At 40.6% G+C, this 23,822-nt stretch overlaps 1 protein-coding gene across 3 annotated transcripts in view; it reads right to left on the bottom strand.

Moving 5' to 3' along the window:
* ryr2b (ryanodine receptor 2b (cardiac)) overlaps window positions 1-23,822 on the bottom strand; it is a 102,667-nt gene that overhangs the window by 35,603 nt on the left and 43,242 nt on the right. For all 3 annotated transcript variants that reach the window (XM_034237910.1, XM_034237908.1, XM_034237909.1), the window contains 31 exons: window positions 23,479-23,692; window positions 22,361-22,990; window positions 22,058-22,258; window positions 21,085-21,196; window positions 20,818-20,958; window positions 19,899-20,175; window positions 19,682-19,796; window positions 19,205-19,337; window positions 18,080-18,183; window positions 15,718-15,853; window positions 14,203-14,389; window positions 13,417-13,525; window positions 12,406-12,526; window positions 11,997-12,166; window positions 10,788-11,008; window positions 10,138-10,228; window positions 9,909-10,049; window positions 8,027-8,190; window positions 7,458-7,536; window positions 7,143-7,232; window positions 6,741-6,878; window positions 6,490-6,567; window positions 5,139-5,214; window positions 4,879-5,002; window positions 3,958-4,073; window positions 3,540-3,616; window positions 2,662-2,783; window positions 2,361-2,410; window positions 1,639-1,699; window positions 545-792; window positions 108-189 (listed from right to left, as the gene is read on the bottom strand). In XM_034237910.1, coding sequence (XP_034093801.1) covers window positions 108-189; window positions 545-792; window positions 1,639-1,699; window positions 2,361-2,410; window positions 2,662-2,783; window positions 3,540-3,616; window positions 3,958-4,073; window positions 4,879-5,002; window positions 5,139-5,214; window positions 6,490-6,567; window positions 6,741-6,878; window positions 7,143-7,232; window positions 7,458-7,536; window positions 8,027-8,190; window positions 9,909-10,049; window positions 10,138-10,228; window positions 10,788-11,008; window positions 11,997-12,166; window positions 12,406-12,526; window positions 13,417-13,525; window positions 14,203-14,389; window positions 15,718-15,853; window positions 18,080-18,183; window positions 19,205-19,337; window positions 19,682-19,796; window positions 19,899-20,175; window positions 20,818-20,958; window positions 21,085-21,196; window positions 22,058-22,258; window positions 22,361-22,990; window positions 23,479-23,692 — 4,608 coding nt within the window. The remainder of the gene's footprint in view (window positions 1-107; window positions 190-544; window positions 793-1,638; window positions 1,700-2,360; window positions 2,411-2,661; window positions 2,784-3,539; window positions 3,617-3,957; window positions 4,074-4,878; window positions 5,003-5,138; window positions 5,215-6,489; window positions 6,568-6,740; window positions 6,879-7,142; window positions 7,233-7,457; window positions 7,537-8,026; window positions 8,191-9,908; window positions 10,050-10,137; window positions 10,229-10,787; window positions 11,009-11,996; window positions 12,167-12,405; window positions 12,527-13,416; window positions 13,526-14,202; window positions 14,390-15,717; window positions 15,854-18,079; window positions 18,184-19,204; window positions 19,338-19,681; window positions 19,797-19,898; window positions 20,176-20,817; window positions 20,959-21,084; window positions 21,197-22,057; window positions 22,259-22,360; window positions 22,991-23,478; window positions 23,693-23,822) is intronic.

Here is a 23,822-nt window from a genome sequence, read left to right as displayed (position 1 = left end):
AGTTAAAAGAAGAAAGTTTAGATTGTTAAAAGAGAGAAAACAAGATTACAGGAAGACATTCTTTTCAAAATCGCTAACTGTGAATCACGTAGCCATAAAGGTAGTACCCCTCCATGTAGATGCTGCTGCTGGTGCCAAGAGAGTGGAGGCTGTTGAGGATCCTGTAACAGTACACCTGGATACTCCCCACTGGAAAGACAACATCCAAGGACAGTGAGTAGGAAAGCTGATAGCGTGCAAACAGAGAGAGATAGACTAGTAGCTGGATGGCTGCAGATAATGAATGATTCCTGGAAGGTCAGGATATCAGTGATGTTGACAATATGCTCCTGCTGCTCTATGGCTATAACTGAGACACTCAAGGAGCTGGTTTCAAACATGTGGTGGAATGTTCATCCAGCTCCTTAACAAATGTACGAACTACTGAAGAACCATGTGCTAGTGTGTTTATGTACTATTGTGAAGGTATGTTGTCAAGCTGTATTTGTAATTGTGTATCTAAGGGTGCATTGGAGGATGTAAAATGCATCAAAGTCGCCCTCACCCAGGAGGAGCACTCCAAAGTGTTGGTTGCCAAGATGCTGAAAGAGGGAGGTGAGGGTGGGCAGGAGAACAGAGGTTGTGAAGCTGAGAACCTTGGCAACTCCTCTGGCCTGTTGACTCCGACTCTGAGGCAAACAGACCAAGGTCACAGACAGGTTTTCCACTGTCATCTCCAGATCAGCTGCGGCTGCCTCGAAGAATGAATGCAGGGATGCTTGGATAAACTCTGGGGCTGACTTCATCAATGCTCTAGGGCCAAAGGGTGAAAAATGGCTGTTGGTTTAGTGGTAAACTGCATTAAAAGGTAGGGTAGGTAATTCACTTCAAAAACCTTTTTTGTTATATTCCATCCATGGAATGCTCTTAACATCCCGATAGCAATGAATAAATAAATGCTTTGACAATAAATACATGAACAAAATGTCATCTGTGGAAGCTGTGGGGCTGTAAAAAGCACGACCAATCATCTGAGCCGGCCCGGCTAAAATAACTGGATGCCTGTCAGACTTCCATCTCGTGCACAAACTTATCTCGTGCCCTCATTGGTCATGTGCGCGTTCGTGTGTGTTGGAGCAGGGGCTCTGTAAGGAAGTCTGAAGGAAGGGGCAGATTTTTTTCGGCTCCGTACTTTCTAGCGCACTCGAGCTGGTTTCTCCATTCTTACCTACCCTACCTTTAAGTTATACATGTACAAATAAGGGATACAAAACATGTGATTGCCTACTTCAAAATAGAACAATAAGAAATGATATTAAGATAATAAAACAGTTTAAAAGGCATCATGCAGTGTCTCTTTTACAAGCTTTAATAAAAACAGTTAAGTGGATTAAATCAGTTGCTAATCCATCCAGCAGACAAGTCTAAGAGACATCAATGTCTGCCGAGCCGAGATTCTACTTTTAGGGTCATGATTCAGAGGCAGTGTCCTCAGGGAGCAAAAGTGATATCAACCACAATTAGATAGCATCAGTGTATCAGGGGCTCAATTACACCAGTCATCTCATCCTCAGACATGGTGGTGTGACACTGATGTGACCGCAGGCAGAGTGAGGGGATCGGTTCAGGCAGAGTGTGACGATAGTGCCATCTAGCTACCTGGCATCCAGAGTCTGAGCCAAAACATGGAGGCATCTTGCAACTGACGACGCTTCGTTTCCTGGCAAAACACACATACATACACCAGGGTTCATACACTTTTTCACCAATGATTTTTCCATGACCTTTACCTAATTTTCCATGACCAAAAAAATTACTCTTTCTCAGCGGTACCACTGAAAATGGTTTAACATGGAACAGGAAAACAAGGTCTGCATATGAAACATGTTGTGCCTATCTAAAACAAATCAAATAGTAGGCTTACTAGCTTCTACACGCTAAAGCAACTCAAATCTCTCACCAGAAAAATACCTCGTCAGTTAAATGCCATTTTACATTTCATTACTATACCGTATTTATTATCATTATAGTATTACTATTTCGGCGATTAGATCAAATATAAATTATATTTGATGCAACTTTAGTTACATTTCCATGACTTTTCCAAAACGTTGGGAAAAATATTGTTTTCGATAACTTTTCCAGGGCCTGGAATTAGCATTTTGAATTTACACGACTTTTCCAGGTTTTTAATGACCGTAAGAACCCTGATACACACTTAATCCACAATGTCCTCACACACAGACAAATAGAGTCAAATATAGAACATGCATAAACACACAAGGAATTAGATGAATCTCATATAATAACATATTGAGGAGCAAACCAAGGACACTAACAAGAGAAAAAGTGATTGAGCTGCATTTCCACACCATCCTTACCAAAGAGGGAGATCCTGTGTCTTACTAGAGCTGCAAGCTTACAAAAGAGGCTGGATGTGAGGAGAAGGACAAAGGCAGTGATGAGGAGAGGAGTGGGAAAGTAATTGCAGGACACAAAATCAGAAGGATGAGGCTTTTACATTGAAATAAACACTGATGAAGAAAATAAATAATTACACTTTTTAAAGTATTTGACAGAACAGTTCTGAGGAATTGTCCTTATACAATATGTGTAAGAGCATTTAAAAAAACATATAGTGAAATCAGCATACCATGATATTTGTTGGGGGTTAACACATACCTTGCAATCATCTCCTTTTCCTTTTTTGATGCATGGCTTTTATTCCCACTTGAGCAGTGAGAAGTGGGCAGGAAGTATGGACGATGGCTCTTCACATATTGTTCCAAGAAAGGAAGGATAACCTGTTGAATGGAGTAGTAGCCATATCATCAATAAAGTAAAGAGAGAACTTACTCAAAAGATACATCATTTGAAGTATAAGTACTATTAAATCAAGTAGATAACTCTTGATTGTCACTTGTTAGTAACATATTTCCCTTAATGCATCCAATCAAATTGTCATCATGATTAGTGTTTCAAATAAGGTTTTGGGTCTTTGCAGTGTCTATAACAACATGAATGTGTTATAATTAGTCCCGATAAGGACCTGTGGGGGAAAGAGCTGAACATTTGGCATCTATTATCTCCCCATATGAAGCACTGACTATTTACAGACAAACAGATGGACAGGCAGGGATGTGCTTGGAGTGTGTGGTTGAGTGGGAGGTGTGGGGTGTAGAGATCTGAGGCATGACTGTTCATGGTATCGGCTGACCAACTCAGTGGGTGCCATCAATGAAGAAATAAACCCTTTTCATTCGCTGCCTCCTTAGGGGCAGAACAGAGTGGGAAGCTTTAATCAATTTCCTGATGGCAATCGACACGCCCACAAGGATGTCCAAAATGGCTAAATAAATTACACAGCCACAAAGGGTTTTACTTAAGAGGAGTTTCCCATGGCAACCGTCTAACAAAACTAATTAGATGACGTAAATCAAATAAGAAAAAGGAGGGGGGACGAAAATGGCCTTGAAAGAGAGCCAAGTCAATGCCAGGGAATTCATATCAGACTGATATGGATTAGGACTGTTCAGATATGTAATTGATCTGAGGCAAACCTTGGGGAAAAAATGAATTGGCTGCTGGTGTGCAGCTCTCTCTCCCTTAGACATCTGTCCTCTGGCTTGCATCACCTCTGGAAAGAAAACCACAATGAAATATTTGATCAAAGACATCTACCGTGGTACAAGATACAAAATAGTAACGTATTAATAATAAAAGTGTTTCTGTGTAATTCTCACGTAAGACAGACAAGTTCACATACCCAGGCATGCTGTGGGCTATTAGTGATGGTTTACATCAAATCCACCCTGAGGCAGACTTGCTGAATATTCAATAACTCAAGACTGAATATTGATAAAATGTGAAGAATTCAAGTCCCAGATTCAAGGCTCACTAATATGTTCAAAAACATTGGAGCGTCATCTACATAAGATATTCATATTACATTTCCAATAAGTGAAATGATCATCATACCCAGCTCCAACACATGCTCCTGGGCCTCCTCAGTGTGAGCCAGCAGCTGCTGAAGGAGAGTGAAGCCAAAGCAGTTGGCTATGGCTGGAAAGTCCATCTCGGCTGTCTTCCGATCCCTGTAGAGGAGGTGAAATCATACAGGGGTAATGAAACACTGCTGCTAGAAGACAATAAACTCTGACATTAATGTATAATCTGGACTATGAATTTTCGAATTTCTAAAATGGCCTCTGCACCAGTGTGAAATGAAGATGGGTTATACATAGGGATGCTCCGATGGATCGGCCGCCGATCGATATCGGCCGATACTCACTCTCTGCCGATCGATCGTTGCTCTCTAAAAATGCCGATTGCGAGAGCCGATCGCATGACGTAAAATTATGACGTAAAAATACATGACACTTTTCTCTGTGCGCGGCAAAACAAGCTTGCCAAAATGGCTTCACCGGTCTGGCAGTATTTTAAGGTGTCCGAAAAAGACAATGAAATAGCGGTATGCAACGTGTGTGAAGCAGAAATCCTGCAGCTCCACCCGCTGTGACGGCCCGGTGAGCAAAAATACTCTTAACATCCCGATAGCAATGAATATATTAAATGCTTTGACAATAAATACATTAAAAAATGTCATCTGTGGAAGCCGTGGCGCTGTAAAAAGCATGACCAATCATTTTAGCCGACCCGGCTAAAATGACTGGATGGCCGGTTGTGTATTTTCAAATTGTAGCGCACTTGAGCTGGTTTCTCAAATTACCTACCCCACCTTTAACTGAGTTTTAAACATCACTTTAAATGGAAGATCCCCATAGGCCCTGATTCCGGCGATCGGCCCCAAAATTGGCGATCGGAGCATCCCTAGTTATACATCTTTCATGCTGTATTACATTGGCCTTTAGCAAAGAAAGCTCATTCTTTATTATGCACCTCCACACATTATAGCCGTTAAGCTGAAGGAACTTGAGAGCATCCTGCGCTCTTTCTCTGAATTTGGTCTTCTCCTTGGCTGTTAGAGTATCATAGGGTACAAGCATTGGATGGTTTCCTCCTCCTGAAAACAGACGTTGGTCAAATACATTAAAACTGTTGCTAACAGTTCTGTGGCCCCTGTGGGAACACGACTTATAGAAATAGAAACAGGACGCATCATAGAAATATCAGAAAACAGGGGTTGACACCACTGGTACCTTTGCTCTCCAGCTCTAATTTCTTCTTCTTAGCCCAGGCATTGTGGTAGTTTTCAGCTAACTGTAAAGCCATAGCCTATAGGAACAAATAAAAAAGTTAGATCTATTTACTCTATCTTTGCAACACAAGTTTTATCACAACATTTGTAAAAACAAGTTTGCTAGAATTACAGAAGCGTGGCAAGTATAAATTCCGACCAAATATATCAGCTCCTCCCAATCCGCTTTATTTCATAAATATATAAAACTCACTAATAAGACATGTAAATAAAAACACAAAAAAACAGAACTATAACTCCTTTAACCCTTGTGTTGTGTTCGAAAGCTGTTACCGTTCATGGTGTTTGTGGGTCAATATTGACCCATGATTTATCTCAGTCCAAAACACACAAAAATAATGACTATCATCCAATATTGTTTTAACTACATCATAACTAACTTATTATGCATTCATAACCGTACAATCCGGTTGTAATTTTATTGTATGGCCCCAAAACACATTACACCACATATTGCACACGTGCATGTTTGTGTTCAGGTTCAAGCGTTAGTGTACATATTCTTTGAGAAAGGTCGATTTCCCGTGGGGGTATGGGAGGGGAGACCAGGTGCATGTTGCGTAAAACGATTGTTAGAGTTGATGAAGGGGTTGGGGCTGGGGTGTCTAAAGTCAAAGATGAATCTTGATTGGGCCAAATTTGACCTCGAGTCACCCAAAACAATTCTGCTGGGTCTCCCCAGACACGAACACAAAATTATACACTTTGTTTTTTAGAGACCTTCAGACTTGGCAAAAATTGTCAAAATCTGTTTTGTAGTGTTTATATAGCTGTTGTGGAGGATATCATGAAACCTTGTTCTGATAAAAAAAACTAGAGCGTAGTTGAAACGGGTCACGGGAGACCCGAACACAACATAAGGGTTAAAGAAGCAGACAGTATCCTAATAGATCTCCAACAAGGAAACTACTTTTGGCAAGGAAATGCATAAAAGAAAATGGGTCCAGTATCCAAAATACGATTACACAGCACTCCAACATGTAACCAATGGGAGATGATTTATCTTTTTAAGGTGACTTCATTTTTCAGGCACTGAAATTTGTGTCACTGAGTTGTTTTAAAAGAAATGTATGTCTGTTCCGTTAGTCTATAACTGTACAGACTTAAGCCACTTACATCTGACCACTCACAATTATGATCCTATATTTTGTAAGCATTTAGTATCATGTCTTTGCCTTATATAGAACAACATTGGTAACAGGCGTGCTACTAGCTCTGCTGATCTGGTGTCAAGATTAAAGTAGAACAAAGGTTTTAACTACTTTAATGCTAAATAAGGCAAGATTACTCACACACTGGTCCCATGATAAGGTGATGCTACTCATGTCCATTGGTTTAGGGCTGAAGGTTGATGCTCCTTCAAAAGAAAGCTATAAGAGACAACCATTGTTTGTCAACTCTTGAATTAAAAAAAATTAAAATCAAATTTGCTGAACACTTTAAACAAAAAAAAGAAATTGGTAGGAAATGCAGTGGGGGAAGACCTACATTTTAATACGACGTATGGCGCCCTAGGGCTGTGTGAATGTGGCATTTTGAGTACCTGTCCAGACTGAGATACTCTGCGTGTAACGGTATGCGTGCCGAATGCTTCTCCTTCTTTGGTTCTCTCTATAGTCCATCCAAAGGCCAGCATACTCTTTATGGTTTCTTTAATGGCCCAGCGGTACGCCTCCTTTTCCTAGAAAACTCGGAAATATCAATATACCCTTGTAAAAAAAGTGAACTTAGTAGGTCATTGAAGGACAGCAGATAATGGAAAAACAATTTCAAACTACAAACATTTTATTATTTAAAAAACTGTTGTAAGCGCCGTACCCCAAAGACCTAAAAACCAATGCATTTCATATTTTATATTACAGACAGTACATTGGCTATGTTAGCGCCTAGGGGTGTTCTTACTTCACTGCTTAACTTTGTTGTATTTTTGGACTTCTTACTCTACCTTCTCAGCCAGAGCCCTGTATGGCTTGAGGCGAGGGTGAACCTTGGTGTTCTCACATTGCTGCTCCCCGTGAACCCAGCCGTTGGCAAACTGACAGAGATAACATACAGATTCAGTGTAAAAGTACACATAAGAAAATATGCAGGCATCTATAAATTACAACACAGACATGATGTGTTGACACTGTGAAGCAGACATATTGTCATGTAAATATATTCCTAAGTGGTTCAGTCACCACCAGGTTATCATAAATCAACTTTACTTTGTCAACGTAAACCGGCCGTTCGGATTTGAACAAATATATTCAGATGTTACCTTGTCCAGTGACCACTTCTCATGAGTGTGCTCTGCGTACTTATTCACAACAAACTCCAGTCTTTCTGGCACTGACACGCTAGTGCAGGGGAAACAAAAAAAAACACATCATGTAACTCTATCCTACAATAACACATTTGGATATAATTGTGCATTATTATTGGAAAGATGTTCTTAGAGCATGAAGATACATTATCATTTGCACAGCAGTAGCTTCATTTAATAAAAAAAGAGTTCTTTAATGATTTTGCTCAGTTTTTTGGAAGCATATTTTCTGTGTCCAATATAATGTGCATGCGACGATATCTCAGCAGCCAGACATTTAAATTAAAATGGTATATTGACATACACTTCAAAAAGTATTGCGTCTCCTGAAATTTGAAAAATACAATAGGCCATATGGGGATATTGATAACAAATGGGTCAATTGTTGAGCCCAATGCTGTTTAAAGTATATTCTCTTTACCAAATTACAGTTTACATATTTCCTAGAGCAGAACAAGTCATTGAAAATCAAAAGGTGCCATTCTTTATCTGTTATCAATAAATATCTCTGGTCAGTATCTTACCTTGAGGTATCTACAGGCTGGGGGTCAAAGTGTCCTTCTGTGTCCATTGAGGTTTTTCTCTCTGTATCCGACACACAGCATGAGTCCATGTGGTCAGGAGGAAGAGCCATGGACACGGCAGCCAGGCACTGGACACACAGCCCGAATAACTGAGGCTCATAGGGCTGTAGAGTTAGAGAAAGATAGGATACATATTGTAGGAGGAAGAAAAGATAAAGACACAATGGGACAGTGTTAGGGGGAGATGGGCAACAAAATGGTACAGTTTTAATGATATACTGTATAGTACAGGGACATTTCCAAAAATATGTCCTCCTGATCCAATATTTGTAAAAAAAAAAAAGGAGTAATACATAAAAAGTTGTTATGCACCATCTCCATTTTACAAAAATATATGTATGCCCAAAGAGGAAGCAAAAAACATTTCATTTTTACATTTACATGGTTGATACATTGAACAGAGGTAATGTCTTATGTTTACATAAACACAGGAGAGGGTTGACTCTTGAGATGCACCATCTCGTTTTCAAGGGGGTCCCGACAATAGCAACAACTTACAGACATACATAAACAAAAAGACAAAACATTTGAAAGTTCAGAGTCTAGCCATACACCAAGATATTTAAAGCTATCAACTTTATGCAGAGAAGTGCCATCCTTACATGTTATTACTACATTAGGTTTGAATTTGAGCTTTGAAGAGCTCACATCCAATTGCAGTACTCTCACTCAGTGTTTCCGCCAGACCAGGGCTGAGAGGGCGTCCACCCCGAGAGCGTCCCTTATAGATACTGTCTCTTTACGTTAGTGAGCCGGATCATTTGACTCGGCTCTCTTAAAGCGCCGGCTGTTTCAGCTCCCAAACGGCTCTTCATGTTACCACAGTTTACCACGGAGCCTCAGTTTCGCCGCTGCGAGGCTCTGGTGCTCGCAGCTCACACGCGTGCTCCACTAGCACCGCTCATCGCGTCCAAATCGCGCACGTTCCATGTTGTCCTGTAGCAGGCACCGCCGATGTCAGGGAAATGATCTTCAATACTCCGAAAAGAAACCCCCCCCCAGACTCTTTTGCCCCTCCAACAGAGCGATGTCCTTATCATTTTCGTCATTTCAAGCGATAACAACTCTCGATCTTCTCGCGAATTATTACTTTTTTGTCAAATGACGGCAAGACGCCCCCCTGGCGGAAACGCTGCTCGCACTGCAACTTTACAATGTTTTCTTGCATTGAGCATGCGTCTGGATTTCACAAACAGAACACTTTTCAGCTAAGGGAACCAGTTTATTTAATTTATTTAATGACACATTGGATTTTTATTTCAGATACTAAGACCTAGCCTTCGTGAAGAAATACTTCAGCTGAAAAACCATCTAGCTGCAAATCATTAAGTGTTGTACAATAAATAGGGATAGAGAAATACTGTGCACCTAAGCTACATGACACACTCTGTAGAGAGTCTTCCTTGCAAACTGAATTTCAAGGATTTTTAATGCAAGTCTCCAGTGGGACTGGAATGATCTTGAATCTTTTATGTATCGATGTTCTCAATCATCACGTAACGATCATTTCAGAAATATGCTGGTACATGTCAACTGAGGAAAGATTCAGTTACTGCTTACGTCTCTCACATTTCAACCAACGCTGTTCAAGGATGGAGAGTTTTATACTAGGATGTAAAAAAAATGTACTCGTAATCACAAGTGGGTTTTTATCTTCCTCCACTCAGGTTCTTTGAGAAGTTCACTAAGGACGAAAATCAAATGAAGATTCTGATCTCTCTTCGGAAATACGATTTGAGGAGAATTCAAAGAAGAAAAGATCAATTAAGGGCTGTAGATAATAGTAATTTTGAGATTGCCACAGGTATTCAAAATGGATTACCTTCTTTGCCAAGGCCTTAAACACACCCCAAAACAACTTTCTCGACAGGTGGAGCTCCTCTTCAGAGGCCAGAGCCTGCTCACCCTGCCCTGCAGCCAGCGAGTAGTACTTCCACCTCTGCTCGTAGTGACTGGCCAAGAGCTGGTGGATCATAAAATGTATAATTTATCAAGGTGAACCAATTTATTTTCTGCTCTACTGTAGTGAACTGCAATTTTTTTATATTAACCTTTAGTGGCATGTTGCTGTCGTCTGTGAGATGGGGAACATCGAAGACAAGGCGTCGAAGGAGAGGCTGCATCATAGATGGTTGGAGTTCACTGAGGACACAGATGAATGAAGAATTAGTCACATGAGCAGACACACACACACACACATATTACCAGGGGAATGATGTATGATCAGTTTTGACTGATTATCATGTCTCAGAAAGATGTCAGATATAATTGAGAAGATGCCATGGGCAATATGCAATTAATTCAACATTTTGATTGACTTTGGTTAATTACATCTGAATTGGGCAAAAAAAGGCATTGTAGTGATTCATCAAATATAATGAGCGGGACAAACAGTGCACTGATGTGTCTGCATCAATTAGCAATAATCTGTTGCTCTCTCTCTCTCTCTCTTTCTCTTCACAACATATCATTTGGTCAAATAGAAGCAACAAAGCCAGGTCAATGGATACAACAACAAATGGTGCAATAATTATTGTATTAAAAATGGTATTAGAGAAGATAGAGCTTTCACAATCAACATTTTAGGATCCCATATGAAATCTTTTAGCAACTTGCAGACAGCAACAACTCCTTGCAGAAATAACCAAGGGAAGACAGGACCCTAACTCTAGGTTACTTTATCATATCCTAGAAGCACTACCTGCACACGGCCAACAGACACTGTTCAATAGTGTCTCTCTGAGCCTTGGTGAGGCTGAGAGCCCTGGAGAGGCCGTAGATTGCCTGGATGAGAGAATCCACCAGCAAAGCATGGTCCTCTAATGGACAGAAGAGAGCTGAACATTTGGTGAGCAGGGGGAGCACAGTTGTACACAAGTATCTGTTCAGGGCCAGGGCCATATCAGTGGATCCCAAGTCAGCCTGCAATGGAAAATAGAGAGTACATTTAGAGAGTCTAATTAGTGGATCCAAACAGACAAAATGGAGTTAGGAGATTACAAAAAGAAACAGGGACCATGATCAGGGTATATGCAGGAATCCTGAAGTCTAATGTAAGACCTTTTAAGACCTTTTTAAAGACCCTTTCCATACATTTTAAGACCTCATCGCCACTTGGAGTTTTAGCCGGTTACATTGGCGACACACTTTACCTCACATTTACTATATACAGTATTGATTGTTCTTCCTCCTTATCTTCCAACCATTTGGACGCAAACTTGCATTTCCCCATAACGATGTTGTTGAACAACCGGCGTAAACGGACCTTCGCGCGCTATCGAGCAGTGAGCGTGCGATGTCCTGTTCAGATGACGTTAAATCCAACGGGATGCCATACATAAACTACAAAGAATCACACTACTCTCCTACGCAATGATTACATTCAGGCAAACTGTAGAATACAATCTCTTTGGACACTTTATATACTTATTGAAAACAAGCTACAAAACGTAATACCTTGGAAAATGCCGTTTAATACTTTTTAAATTCTTAATTTTCGCTAAATTGATTTATCAACTTTTAATAGTTTTTAAGACCCCGCGGACCCCCTGAAGTATGTCTCATCAGATTGAAATGGAAATATGTGAAGATTTAAGCTGAAAAATATGCTTCTCAGTAGGGAAGAATAGTATTAAAAAAATATTATCCAGATCATTAGTAGACATCTTAGACTAGAGAATTACATTTACGCAAGTTGAAACAACTATTAAGTGAGTGTAGTTGATCATTCAGGTCCCGTTACTAGACAATCACAGTAATGTTCGATATGGTGCGATAGGGACAGTGGGAAAAAAGTAGATTCTTTTTTTCATATGCAATTCTAAAGTCACAGGTCACACCTACAACTCTACACTACTGGGTCTGTAAAGTAGGTTTAACAGGTCAACAAGATGCAATGCTGTGAGCTCACAGTGTCAAGGCAGACGGCGGCCTGAAGGTCAGGAAGAAAGCCCACTTCTAGCAGGTGGAGAAGAAAATGTTGGTTCTCAATGCCATACACCCGGTCCAGGAACAGAACCATAGCTGCCTTGTGGTCTGGGCAGAACACTGTGGATAGGTCAGGATCAACCACCAGACCATCTGCACAAACAAACACATGCACCCATTTATAAATATGTCTATATGTCTTTACTTTGTAAATGTATCTATAGCATGCCATGGGTGCGGATCTCTTATCCAGACAGGAAAATCAAACTGTGTCCCCAATGTCTAAGGAGTTAATAATAAATCAATACAATCTGATTTGAATAGGCATTGATTGTAGACAACTCCGGTTTCTGTGGTTTTATACAAGATGAATTGACTGTAGTGATGCAAACCTTTAGACACAGAGGGAAACTGAAAGGCGATGCTGATGACTCCTTCGAGATCCTGAATGGGGATGAGCGACCTCAGGATGGCTCGAATGCGGATAGCTTCTCCTTTGCCTCCTTGAATCAACTGGATCAACAATTCAGAAGAAAACAAGTGGTCAGCTGTTTGCAGATTAAAGAGGGATTCTCGTGATGATACTGTAATAAAATAAAGAATATTTTGATGTACATATATTGTTCAGCCAGTGCATGGAAGTACACTGGCTCTATGAAATATAAGAGACATCTTCCTATTGAGTTACTTTGTATATTAAATATTGCCGATATATTTCTTCCAAGTGTAATCTTAAAATGAGTCTTACTATTTACATTTATTTGCTTTTTGTTAACTTCTAAATGTTTTAATACATTTTACAAAACCTCTCAAAGCATTTTGGACAGCAGAAAATGTCCTTGTCTCCCTTGTGTTGGCAGTTCAATGACACTAATAGATATAAGGAAACTAAATGACATAGAAGAATACAGTATGGTACAGCGTTTCCGTCAGGGGGGGCGTCTTGCCGTCATTTGACGCACTTATTCAGCTCGGAACGCCCTGAACTCGAGCCGAGGGCGTCCAAAAAATAATAATAATTCGAGAGAAGATTGAGAGTTTTTATCGCTTGAAATTACGAAAAGGAAAAAGGACAAGGACATCCCTCTGTTGGAGGGGCAAAGGAGTCTGGTGGGATTATTTTCGCCGCCAGCAAAGCGTGTTCCTGTGACGGAAAGTGTACTGCCGGCGAGCCTTGGCGGGGGGTGCTAGTGGAGCAGAACTGGTATGGTACAACTAATGTTATGGAGTTTTATCAGATGCATCATTGAGCAAAAAGAACAGTCAGGACTTTGGCCCTAGGTAAAAGCATAAACGGATTCTTCTTGTGTTTGTTTGGTTTGTTCTGGCGCAGTTTGCAGACTTTTTCCATTAGGCTTTATTGTTTGAGACATCTGCAGATATTGATGTGGAAAAGCACTCACATGCATCTCTGGAGCACAGCGGCCCAGCAAGTCGATAAGGGCAGAGTAGAAGGTCATGATGGCGTGCCCCATGTGAATGAGGTCATCATTATTGTCCTGGACAACATCTCTGTTAGTGGGAAGAATCCGAACGGTCAAAAGCTTGTCCAAAAACTGAAATAATCATAAATCATCATTGTGTTATGATTGATTATCCCTAAATAAAGCAGCCCATTAGCGAGATAAGATCTTTTCTCCTCATTTCCAATGACATTCATATTTATTCAAAATTCTTACCGTTACAATAAAAAAAAAGGAGCAGATGTCCGCTCCCAACCCAAATAAATCTTGAACATCGCCTTTTAATAATAATCAGCGTCATTAAACTGTTACATTGTTGTTGTTAGCGTATTTAACCTGTATTTATCAAGGGAAGGCTGGCTGAACACAGAAGCTGCATTCCAGCCAAGAAATGCTCCAAAAAGCCTGAGAGGAAATTACTCTTGAGACTTATTATCATAGGGCATAACAACAGTGCTGAACAGGCATATACCCAATACAATATTTCACTACACTTTGGTGGCTTTCAATGCTGTAAATCATTTACAAATAAAATGTGATGCAGTTAAACTGTCTGTGGTCCTTTCTACTGCAGATTTCTCAAAACAGTAAAGTATACATTAGACACTATTAGGTACACCATTAAACAAATTGACAGAATCTCATTTGTTTTGCACGCAGCATTATCAAATTGGTGATACCCAGTTTGGATAAATTAGGAAAAGAATCCTTTGGAGTACTACTAACAGTGCTCTGTTGGACTGGTAGGTGGTGCAAGCTCCGTCCATGGAAGGGTCCTCCGAGATCCTGATGGCTTCCTCCATTGCTGATAGGAGGCCGTTTCCCCCGTCCCCTCGCAGAGCGGGGCCAAAACACTCTGGCCGACGAATCAGCAGCCTCAACACCAGGTAAGCATTCTCCTCTACACTCTCACCTGTGGTTCCAGAAACAGACAAGACAAAACTCAAAATTCATCCACAAAAAACACACTGGATGCTGCACTAGGTCAGAAACCAGAGGAGACTGAAGTCCACCGCAGACGGACAACTTTTGGACAAAATGTACTTTCCATTAAAGTATTAAAGTTATTTTCCTCTTGCACTTTATGTAGCTCTTGTATCATCTCTTGCACTTTATATGTCGTTGCTGCTACATTGTACTGCCATGTGGTAAATGCTTGTATGCTGCTCATAATCTCCCTGCATATCATGTATTTCTGTTTGCCATGTATATAAATGTCATGTTCATATATGTTGTATGTGAGGGGACTGCAGATGGAAATTAGCTCAAAGCTAAAATCCGGCTCATTTACACTTGTAAGCATTATTTTTGTTTTAAAGTGTTCATCAATGTGCACTGTCCCTGTTTCAAATAAACGATTAAATTAAAAAGGTAGGCTGGGGGCACATTTCAATTCGAGGTGGGAGGGTATTTGTTTGACAAAATTTGAGTAATTGATTTGATAGGAAAGGAAATCACTAAACTAAACCCACCAAGAGGATCATTAGAATAATGATACCCTGCTCAATATATGCACAGCTTATAGACTGAAGTGGTACAGCTGAAATCACTGGTGTGGAAAAACCAATGCAACGTTGGGTTAACTGTCAATACCCTCAAGGATCATTTGAACTGATGCCTTCAGGGCACTGCTGCAGAGCAAGACAAAAATCAATGGTAGAAAAAACAGAGGTAATTACCTCTGCAAATAGTTTACTTAATTGGGAGCTTGACATGAAGCAGCCTCTTGTGCTTTTTCAACTTTGCTTCAGTGCGAGAAAAGCAATAGCCAAAAACAAATATCCACGATAGTTATTGTGTTATTAAGACATGAATTATAGTTAGTGAAATTGGACTGCCAAAATAAAATCACTTTAACAACAAATGCTCAAAAATAATATTCGAGCCAACGATTTACTCTAGGGCAGGGGTGCCCAATACGTCGACCGGTCGATCGCAAAGGTAGTGTGGGAAGATCGCATGGGATTAAAAAAAGTGAAATTGGACTGCCAAAATAAAATCACTTGAACAACAAATGCTCAAAAATTGGCCCTGTAGGTAGATCATTTGGGCTTGGTCATTTTAAAAGTAGCTCCCAAACAGAAAAAGTGTGGGCACCCTTGCTCTAGGGTAAGGGGGAAATAAAGCTTATACAATTAGTTACGTTCTCAATGATAAACTGACTGGACAAATGTATCATAAATGTCATATTAACCATCTCAGGATGTTTTCTAAAAACTATTGGTAGGACTAACAGGTTACCATTGCAGAAGACTGCAAAACGCAGAAAGTCCAGGTAACGCTCGCCCTCCACAGGGTTCCACCCAATGTCAGGGTAGCCTTTAGCCACTAGCATCGGACAGCTCCGGAGACCACAGCCAGCAAGGTACTGGACCACCTGGAAAGCAGATTACACAAACATGGTCATTGCAGCGACTTCACAAATAATATGGTACAGCACAGAAAACTAAGATTTCCTAGAGGGGTGTCAATCTCAAATACAGAGTGGAATTTTTTTTTATTGTAAAACGTATTGAAATGAACTTATTGCACATATTAAACCTGGAACTAACAAAGCTTAAATTATTGCCTATAAAAACAACATTAAATAATCAGTTGCATTCATTTCTTATGGCTCTATCTGCTGATTTTCCGGAGTCATTTCTTATGATTACATTTTTCCACAGGCCAACAACAGCTTCAAAAAAACTATTTCCCTCAAAGAAAAAACCAAACATGCCCTGTTGTCGTGAGAGAAAAAGTGCAGAAGGAAACATCCATTGAAACTCAGTTTGCTGCTCTGTGATGCTAGTTCAAGCCAGATACTTGACATCTCATCTTGGGTGCAAGTTCATCAATGTTTGGGCTCAGGCTCTGAGCTGAGGAAACCCTCAGGATGGAGTGAAGGTGTGCGTGCAATATACAGACGGGCCAGATCTAATAGTAATTTTAAATTATCCTGCGGGCCGAAATTAAATCCACCAAGGGCCTGATTTGGCCCCCGGGCCTTGAGTTTGACACATGTGTCCTAGACAGTGTTGTGCTAGTTACTGAAAACCAGTAACTAGTTACCATTACTAGTTACTTCATGTCAAAAGTAACTCAGTTACTTTACCAGTTACTTACACCCAAAAGTAATGCGTTACTGTGAAAAGTAACGTTTCGTTACTTGCTAAAAGGGCTCCCATTAATGCCCTTATAGCCTTCATTTCAGTACTGTTATTGCATTGGAGAATAATACAATCTGTTGATCAACTTGACATGCATTATATGCAATCTGGATTGCATCGATATTAGCTGGCTTTCCATTTTTGTATATTCTTTCTCCAGGTAGTTGGAAAAAGTGTTCCGTCCCATATGCCGTGTGCCGCCCGGACATGCTATCATGCTAACTAGCTCCCTGAAAGCGGGTGACTCCACTGTAGCAATTGCCTGCATGTGTTCTACAACATACCGTGCAATGGCTTTATCGACTTTTCCCTGGATAACAGTCCTTTAGTTAAAATCCAGCCGCTGTTGCTTAGGTGGAGGTGGAGTGGCGTCGGCTGAGTCTCTGTGGTCTTAGCTACTAGCTTCGTCCCATCATGTTGTTTTTGCAGATGTGTTAAGATATTTGAATTACTGGTTTGGGCAATAGATAGTGTAAGAGAATATTTTCATCTGATCTGTTTATAGAGTTTCTTATTGTTTTATAGAATCTGTGATACTGCAAACATCTGCTTGTAGTCAGTCAAAGACTCCTGTGTAGGTTGAGGCTTGTCTGGATCTCTTTGAGACAAGTAGACCATTGTCTCACATCTGCTACTAATTAGGTATACGCGGGCTTTCTGGGAGCCCGCCTCTCCTCGTGTTGGTTAGATGTTTTGTGTCTTTTGGGGCAGAGATTACCTTGGTGGAGCACAAGGACAGTGGATAGGATGATCTCCCGGCCGTACGTAATTGTCTGTCTCTCAATAAATATCAGTGTATCTACAGGCGAATCCAGTTTCCCTCATTTGATGATGCGCTCAACATTGCTGCAAAGAAGTTTTAACTTCACAGATAGGATCTTTGACCCGCCAAGACACAACTTACATTTAACTAAAACGTTCTTTTCTTTGTGCTCGACAAAAGTGAAATAGTGAGAATATCTCCAGGTGGAGAAACTAGACTTGAGCTCCGCCGCCGCCATGATAGTCTTGTTAGTAAACAACACAAACACGCCCACAGCCCGTCTCCGCATGTGACACAGGAAGTATCAAAGTAGGCCTACATTTACTCAAGTACTGTACTTAAGTACAGTTCTCATCTCTGTTCGCCTGGCTGTTGACTATATAAAAAAACTAACGCAGTAACGGAGTAACGCACCATGTAGTAACGGTAACTGAGTTACTGAATTTAAAAAGTAATGCGTTAGAGTACTAGTTACTGCCAAAAATAACGGCGTTACAGTAACGCGTTACTTGTAACGCGTTAGTCCCAACACTGGTCCTAGACAGTGTTAGAGCCACCCAAAAATAAAATACAGATGGATGAAACAGCAAAATCATATGCAACAGCATGTTCATAACAGATCAGATAACTTACCTCTGTATATATGAAATAAAGGAGACTATTACCAGAAGTACTGCAGAGACAGACTCACCTTCTCTAGGTCAGGTTCCCTCAGCGCTAAAGCCAGTTCGTTATTATCCATAACCGAAGCTGCTGCCACATCCAGAGGAGTGGCTCCACGCATGGATGGGGAAGCTAAGGGACAAAGTTATAAAATAATTGAAACACCATATACTATATAATAATAATAATAATACATTTATTTTGGGGGGCGCCTTTCATAACACCCAAGGACACCTTACAGGGTTACAGATTTACAATTTACATTTACAATTTTACCTTACAAATTAAAACAGTGGATTTAGTGAAGTATATCGAGAGTAAGGACGATATTGGGGGTACTTTATTGAGGGGGCAGGATCCTAACACCAACACAAGGTTGTTTTCTTAAGTGCAAAATAATGCCCTAATAAAGCAAAGAGTCACCCAATAAAACATATCGGTGTAATTCAATACTAACAACAGCCCTGTCCTACAGTTTCACTTTGTAGACTACTCTAGTGAAACTTTCAATATTAAAGTGGCCCTATCATGCTATATTTGAATAATATAGTGTAGGACCATACCTATATAAGGCATATTTATACTTTTTATTTTTAAAAATACCAAACAGATCATGCCTTTTAGCCATTCCTCATTTCGCTCAATTTAACACGTCTTTGCATGGGCTGATTCTGTGAGAACAGCACCATCTACAGGCCTGGCATATGTACTACAGCGTCTCCAGCGCTTTTGAACAGCAATGTCCGTGGCTGTCTCCTCCTGATTGGTGGAGTTGGCCCAATAGCCGTAGCGCCACTTCTGTGACGTCAGAGAAGTGTTCAAATCTGGATCAATCTGTATCAGATCCGTTGCAGCCCCCTTTTAAGAGATTTGGGTATGGAGGAAAATAGAGAGGGTTGTGTTTTCTGACACTTGGTGAGTTCCCTGGAACACCGGGGACACATATTCATGTATAAAAGACGTACAAAAGTGCATTTTGCATGATAGGTCACCTTTAAATATTTAAAAGTAAACAGCTTTACAAACCATGGTCTGGAAAAGCAGCCCGAGATCAATAAACACCTCTCTCAAAAACTAATTATGTAGAGCAAGGAAGCATTAGTGCGCAACATTATACACTTATAGGAGTGTCTTGTAAGAGAATAAAATGTACCTAGTCCAACACTGCTGTTTTCCAGCAGGTAGCTGAGATGGTCGAACAGGGCCCCCTGATTGTGACGGCTGATGCGGCAAAAATAACACAGGAATCGACAGCAGCTGGCCACCATCTTGGGAAAGGTAATCTCCTAACAAAAGAATAATCAATGCATAGATCTAAAGAAGATATGAGGAGGTAAGGGTTCAACTGACTGTACTGCAGGGAATATTGCTCCATTAATCATTTAGTTATAACACGGTTTTTTTACCTCCAGCTTTTTCAACCTTGAATAATACACAATATGTGCACTTACTCAGAGTTCAGGGTTATTTCCATTCATTAACTTGTATGACAAATAAAATCTCTTTAATCATGATAAATGTACTTTTAGAATATGATCTACTGTATGAAACACCAATAGTGTTTAAATAACCCACTAATGTAAAGATCTGCATCTCCAAAGGATTTATCAATACGTTTCAAACCTCTCACCTTTGATTCCCCTTCTCCAAGAACATTAACCATCACCTCCATCACGGTCTCATGAATCCCCAGCGCCCTCATTAGGTCAGGGTGCTGATAGAAGACCTTGTTATTCATTATGTCTCTATACATAAAAGCCCAAACAAAGAAAATGACAAAAAAAGGATGGAAATATGTTAGAAAGCAATCAAGCAAATCCATTTCGTATTGACAAACGTCCCCCTACCCTAATCTTCTGATCATCAGCCGCTCCTCTTCCTTCCCCATGCGGACGCTGAGGAGGGAGCGGATCTGGCTCAGAGAGGACAGCAGAGCCATGGTGTCTTCTACCGAGGCCTGGCTGATGGTGTAGGCTCTGCGGAGGTGCTCTGCCATTTGGCCCCCGAGGCCCTGATACTGGCGGTGCAGCAACGTGAAGACGGCCCTCACCAGCTCAGGGTCCTCCATCTCCGTCTCCTGAGCCCAACGCCCCATCGTCTCAGAGATCAGCGTTTTCAGGGACTCTGAAGCAGGAAATAATTAAGTTACATTTAAAAAAGGTAATTGTCCAACACAATCATTTTTATAGGACCTGCTACAGAAGATAGATTTTCGGCAGTATTACACATTTTTTAAAAAGTCAAAAATTCATTTAAAGAGAGAACATTATGTCCTATATTATTTTTCAATCAGAATACCTTTATTAGTCCCATGGAGGGGAAATGTGCTACAGCAGGAAAATGAGCCACAGACAGCTTAATGTTACATAATGTTAAATATGTGACATGCATTAAAAAAAAGTACTAAGTTATGATGTAATACAAAATATAATACAAAATAATAAGTTACATCATTTAGGAAAAAATACACATCCTGTAACAGTTCTTAGGATTTAGCAGCCAGGTATATATTACACAGTTATTAACGGCATCTATATATATTGCACATAGTTTGTTGGTATTTAGCAGCAAGGGGTGATATAGTCTGTGTTGTGGTTTAAGTGTAATTATGATATCTCACTTTTATTGTTATCACATTTAGCACTAGTATTAGTCATTTGACACTTTATGTTTATGTTGTTGTTGTATTTTCTTAACAATCTATGGCCCACACATTTCCTTCAGGATTAATACATTTCCATTTGATCCTATCTTAGATGCACTTACTGGCACTCTGCGGTCTGCTCCCCTCCGCTTCTATTGGTGTCTTTCTCAGTCCAGTGACTCTCGCCACTAGACTGAGAAGCCGATCTTTAAGAGACATCTCAGCATCCTCTTCATCCTCTGTGTCGCTGTCCAACTCAATGCCTGCACAATAAGAGGAGAATTCCTCAGTGGCAATCACTGTAAGTGCCTCCTCAGAGCTCTTCCACAGTGACCTGGCTCAATAAAGGTTTATATTGGTATCAGTAAATGATAAAACAATGTTCCAACCAGAGTGTGTGTTGAGGAGGTGATGGAAGTCTTGCAGGAGCTGCTGGATTTCCTCCGGACACGGACAGTTCTCCTGCTGCTCTTCCTCTCTGAAGTTCAGCAGAATGTTGATCTACAGACATATTCAACAAACATTACAAACAATATTCGGTATCACTTTACAATAAGACTACCCTTATAAAGGGTTTACGAATAGTTTTTAATTCATTTATTAATTAGGTTGTGAACACTTTATAAAATCATTTATAAGCTTTTATAAGACATGTGATAAACAGGGCAACTGTGACCGGTTGCTTGCCAAATAGTGAGCCCACATTTATCTGTACTGCTAAGCCTTATATTGGCTACTTAGCTTACTTCGTCTTCTTCATCAGCCAGCATCCTTGGCTCAGTGAGTTGATTCTCGCTAAGTAGTATAAGGCTTAGTCATCTTGCCAAATAGAGAGCCCATATGTATCTGTACTGCTAAGCCTATTAATGGTAGTAACTAGTTACACTTTACAATAAGGCTCCCTTTTGGCAACTACAAATGTTAGTAACTCGTAAATAAATGGTCATAAAGAGATGCCAAGAAACATCAAGATGGGAGGGGGGAATCAACTCAGTGAACACCAGATACCAAGGATGCTGGCTGATGAAGAAGACGAAGTAAGCTAGGTAGCCAATATAAGGCTTAGTCATCTTGCCAAATAGTGAGCCTGTGTCGACGAACTGGTTTATAAATGGTTCTTAATGATTAATAAAGTGTTTACAACCTAATTCATAACCTAATTATAAACCTTTTATGAATCCTTTATTAGGGTAGTCTTATTGAAAAGTGGTACCCAATATTCTAATAAATTCCACAGTTATATTGTGAACCTTGACCGAGCATATCTTTAATGTATTTTAGAGTGCATAGCTCCTGGAACATAGCTACAACTCAGCATGCTAAGTTGTATTTTTCTTGGATAATTCATCATGCAAACTCAACCTGCTCCTGTGGAGGTGAGCGGAACTCCTTGGTCTTGCGGGCAGTGAGGGCAGCTGACATGTTGAGCGCTTGCATGACCTGGTTGTAACGAAATCGTTGGTTCTCCTGCAGCTGACCCACAAAGTTGTCAGAGAAGGCAACCACAGCTTCCACCCTGTGGCGCACCTGGCAATCACACAGGTAGGAGAGCAGGTGGCAGAGCTGGAGGAAGGAATATAACAACTTAGCTCTATCTGAAAAAACAAAATAACATAACAAAGGAATGAGAAAAAGAACATTAAATAAATCTGAATATTCTTTCACCTCAAGTTTGACAGCTTCTGGAAGCATCATTTGAAGAAGTCCTTGATGAGGAGTGACATTTTCTTTTATGTTGCCTCCTGTGCATTGTTCGTCGTCATCATCAGCAGCGTCTTCTTCCTCTTCCTTGCTGAGGGTTTCGGCATTTATGGAGAAGACTGCAGGTTCTATTAGCTTCAGAACTTTCCCCAGATCCTCATCCCCAAATACACCCAACACCAGTAAGTTGTAGAACAGCTTGATAAGGGGAACTAGCAGGAGCTCAAAGCTGCCTCCTACAGGATGTCTCACATTCTGCCCCACAGCCCACACTCCAGCAGTCAGCATCTCCACAGTCAGGTCCTTCAGTATGTCCAAAGGGATTTCTGGGCTGTCTGTGCAGGTTATCTCACCTGTACCATCCGCCTCTAATCCACCACTCCTGACAAAACAAGGAGTGGAGAAACGCATCTGTGGTTTAAGAGATGTGCTGAGACCAGTGCTGAAAATGCCTTCTGGAGGTGGACTATTCCCCGCATTAACACCATAAGCAGGGCTGGGATAAAGGGTGATTTCTCTGGTCTGGTCAGTCATAGGCACAATGTACTCATGGTTCATCATGTGACATTCAGTGGTGTGGCTGCTCAGGTGAACCTGAAAAAAAAACACGAAAACGTTTTTATTATACTCTAAAGACCAACGTTTCCTAACACTTATGTTAAAGGTAGGGTAGGCAATTCACTTCAGAAACACTTTTTGTTATATTCCATGGAATGCTCTTAACATCCCGATAGCAATGAAAACATTAAATGCTTTGACAATAAATACATAAAACAATTTCATCTGTGAAAGCCGTGGTGCTGTAAAAAGCACATCCGGCCCGGCTCAGATGACTGGATGGCCTACCTGCCTGTCAGCCTTCCATCTCGTGCACAAACTTATCTCGTGCCCTCATTAGTCATGTGCGCATACGTGTGTGTTGGAGGAGGGGCTCTGTAAGGAAGTCTGAAGGAAGGGGCAGATTTTTTCGGTTGTGTACTTTCAAATTCTAGCGCACTCGAGCTGGTTTCTCCATTCTTACCTACCCTACCTTTAATGAATGTAACCTTAAAAAAAAGATAGGAATTCAAACAAGAAATTACCTGCATGAGAAGCTGGTAAAACGCAGAGCGGAGTTGACCAGGGAGGTTGGGATCCTGAATGGCATGAAGGAGCTGGGATTGGTCAACATGACTGCAGAGGGCGTGGCAAACTCGAGTGTTTCCAATGTTGCATAAAGAGCAGTAGAGCAGGAGAGTGTGGTGGTGAAAGGTCAAGAGGTCATCCAGTTCTGACAGCTCCAAAATGTCAACAGACCTAAATGTATGAGAAGACAAGATGTCCGTGTTGTTGCTTGCTCAAGATCAAGTATATTTAATAAATTAATTGCGGCACCAAATGTAACAGTCTGTTGCATATTTTTATCAAATAAGTGTTTGCTGTCTGG

The sequence above is a fragment of the Gymnodraco acuticeps genome, unplaced genomic scaffold (assembly GCF_902827175.1).
Source record: "Gymnodraco acuticeps unplaced genomic scaffold, fGymAcu1.1, whole genome shotgun sequence".
NCBI lineage: Eukaryota > Metazoa > Chordata > Actinopteri > Perciformes > Bathydraconidae > Gymnodraco > Gymnodraco acuticeps.
The sequence above is the reverse complement of the archived record's forward strand: the minus strand, read 5'-3'. Positions and strand labels throughout refer to the sequence as shown.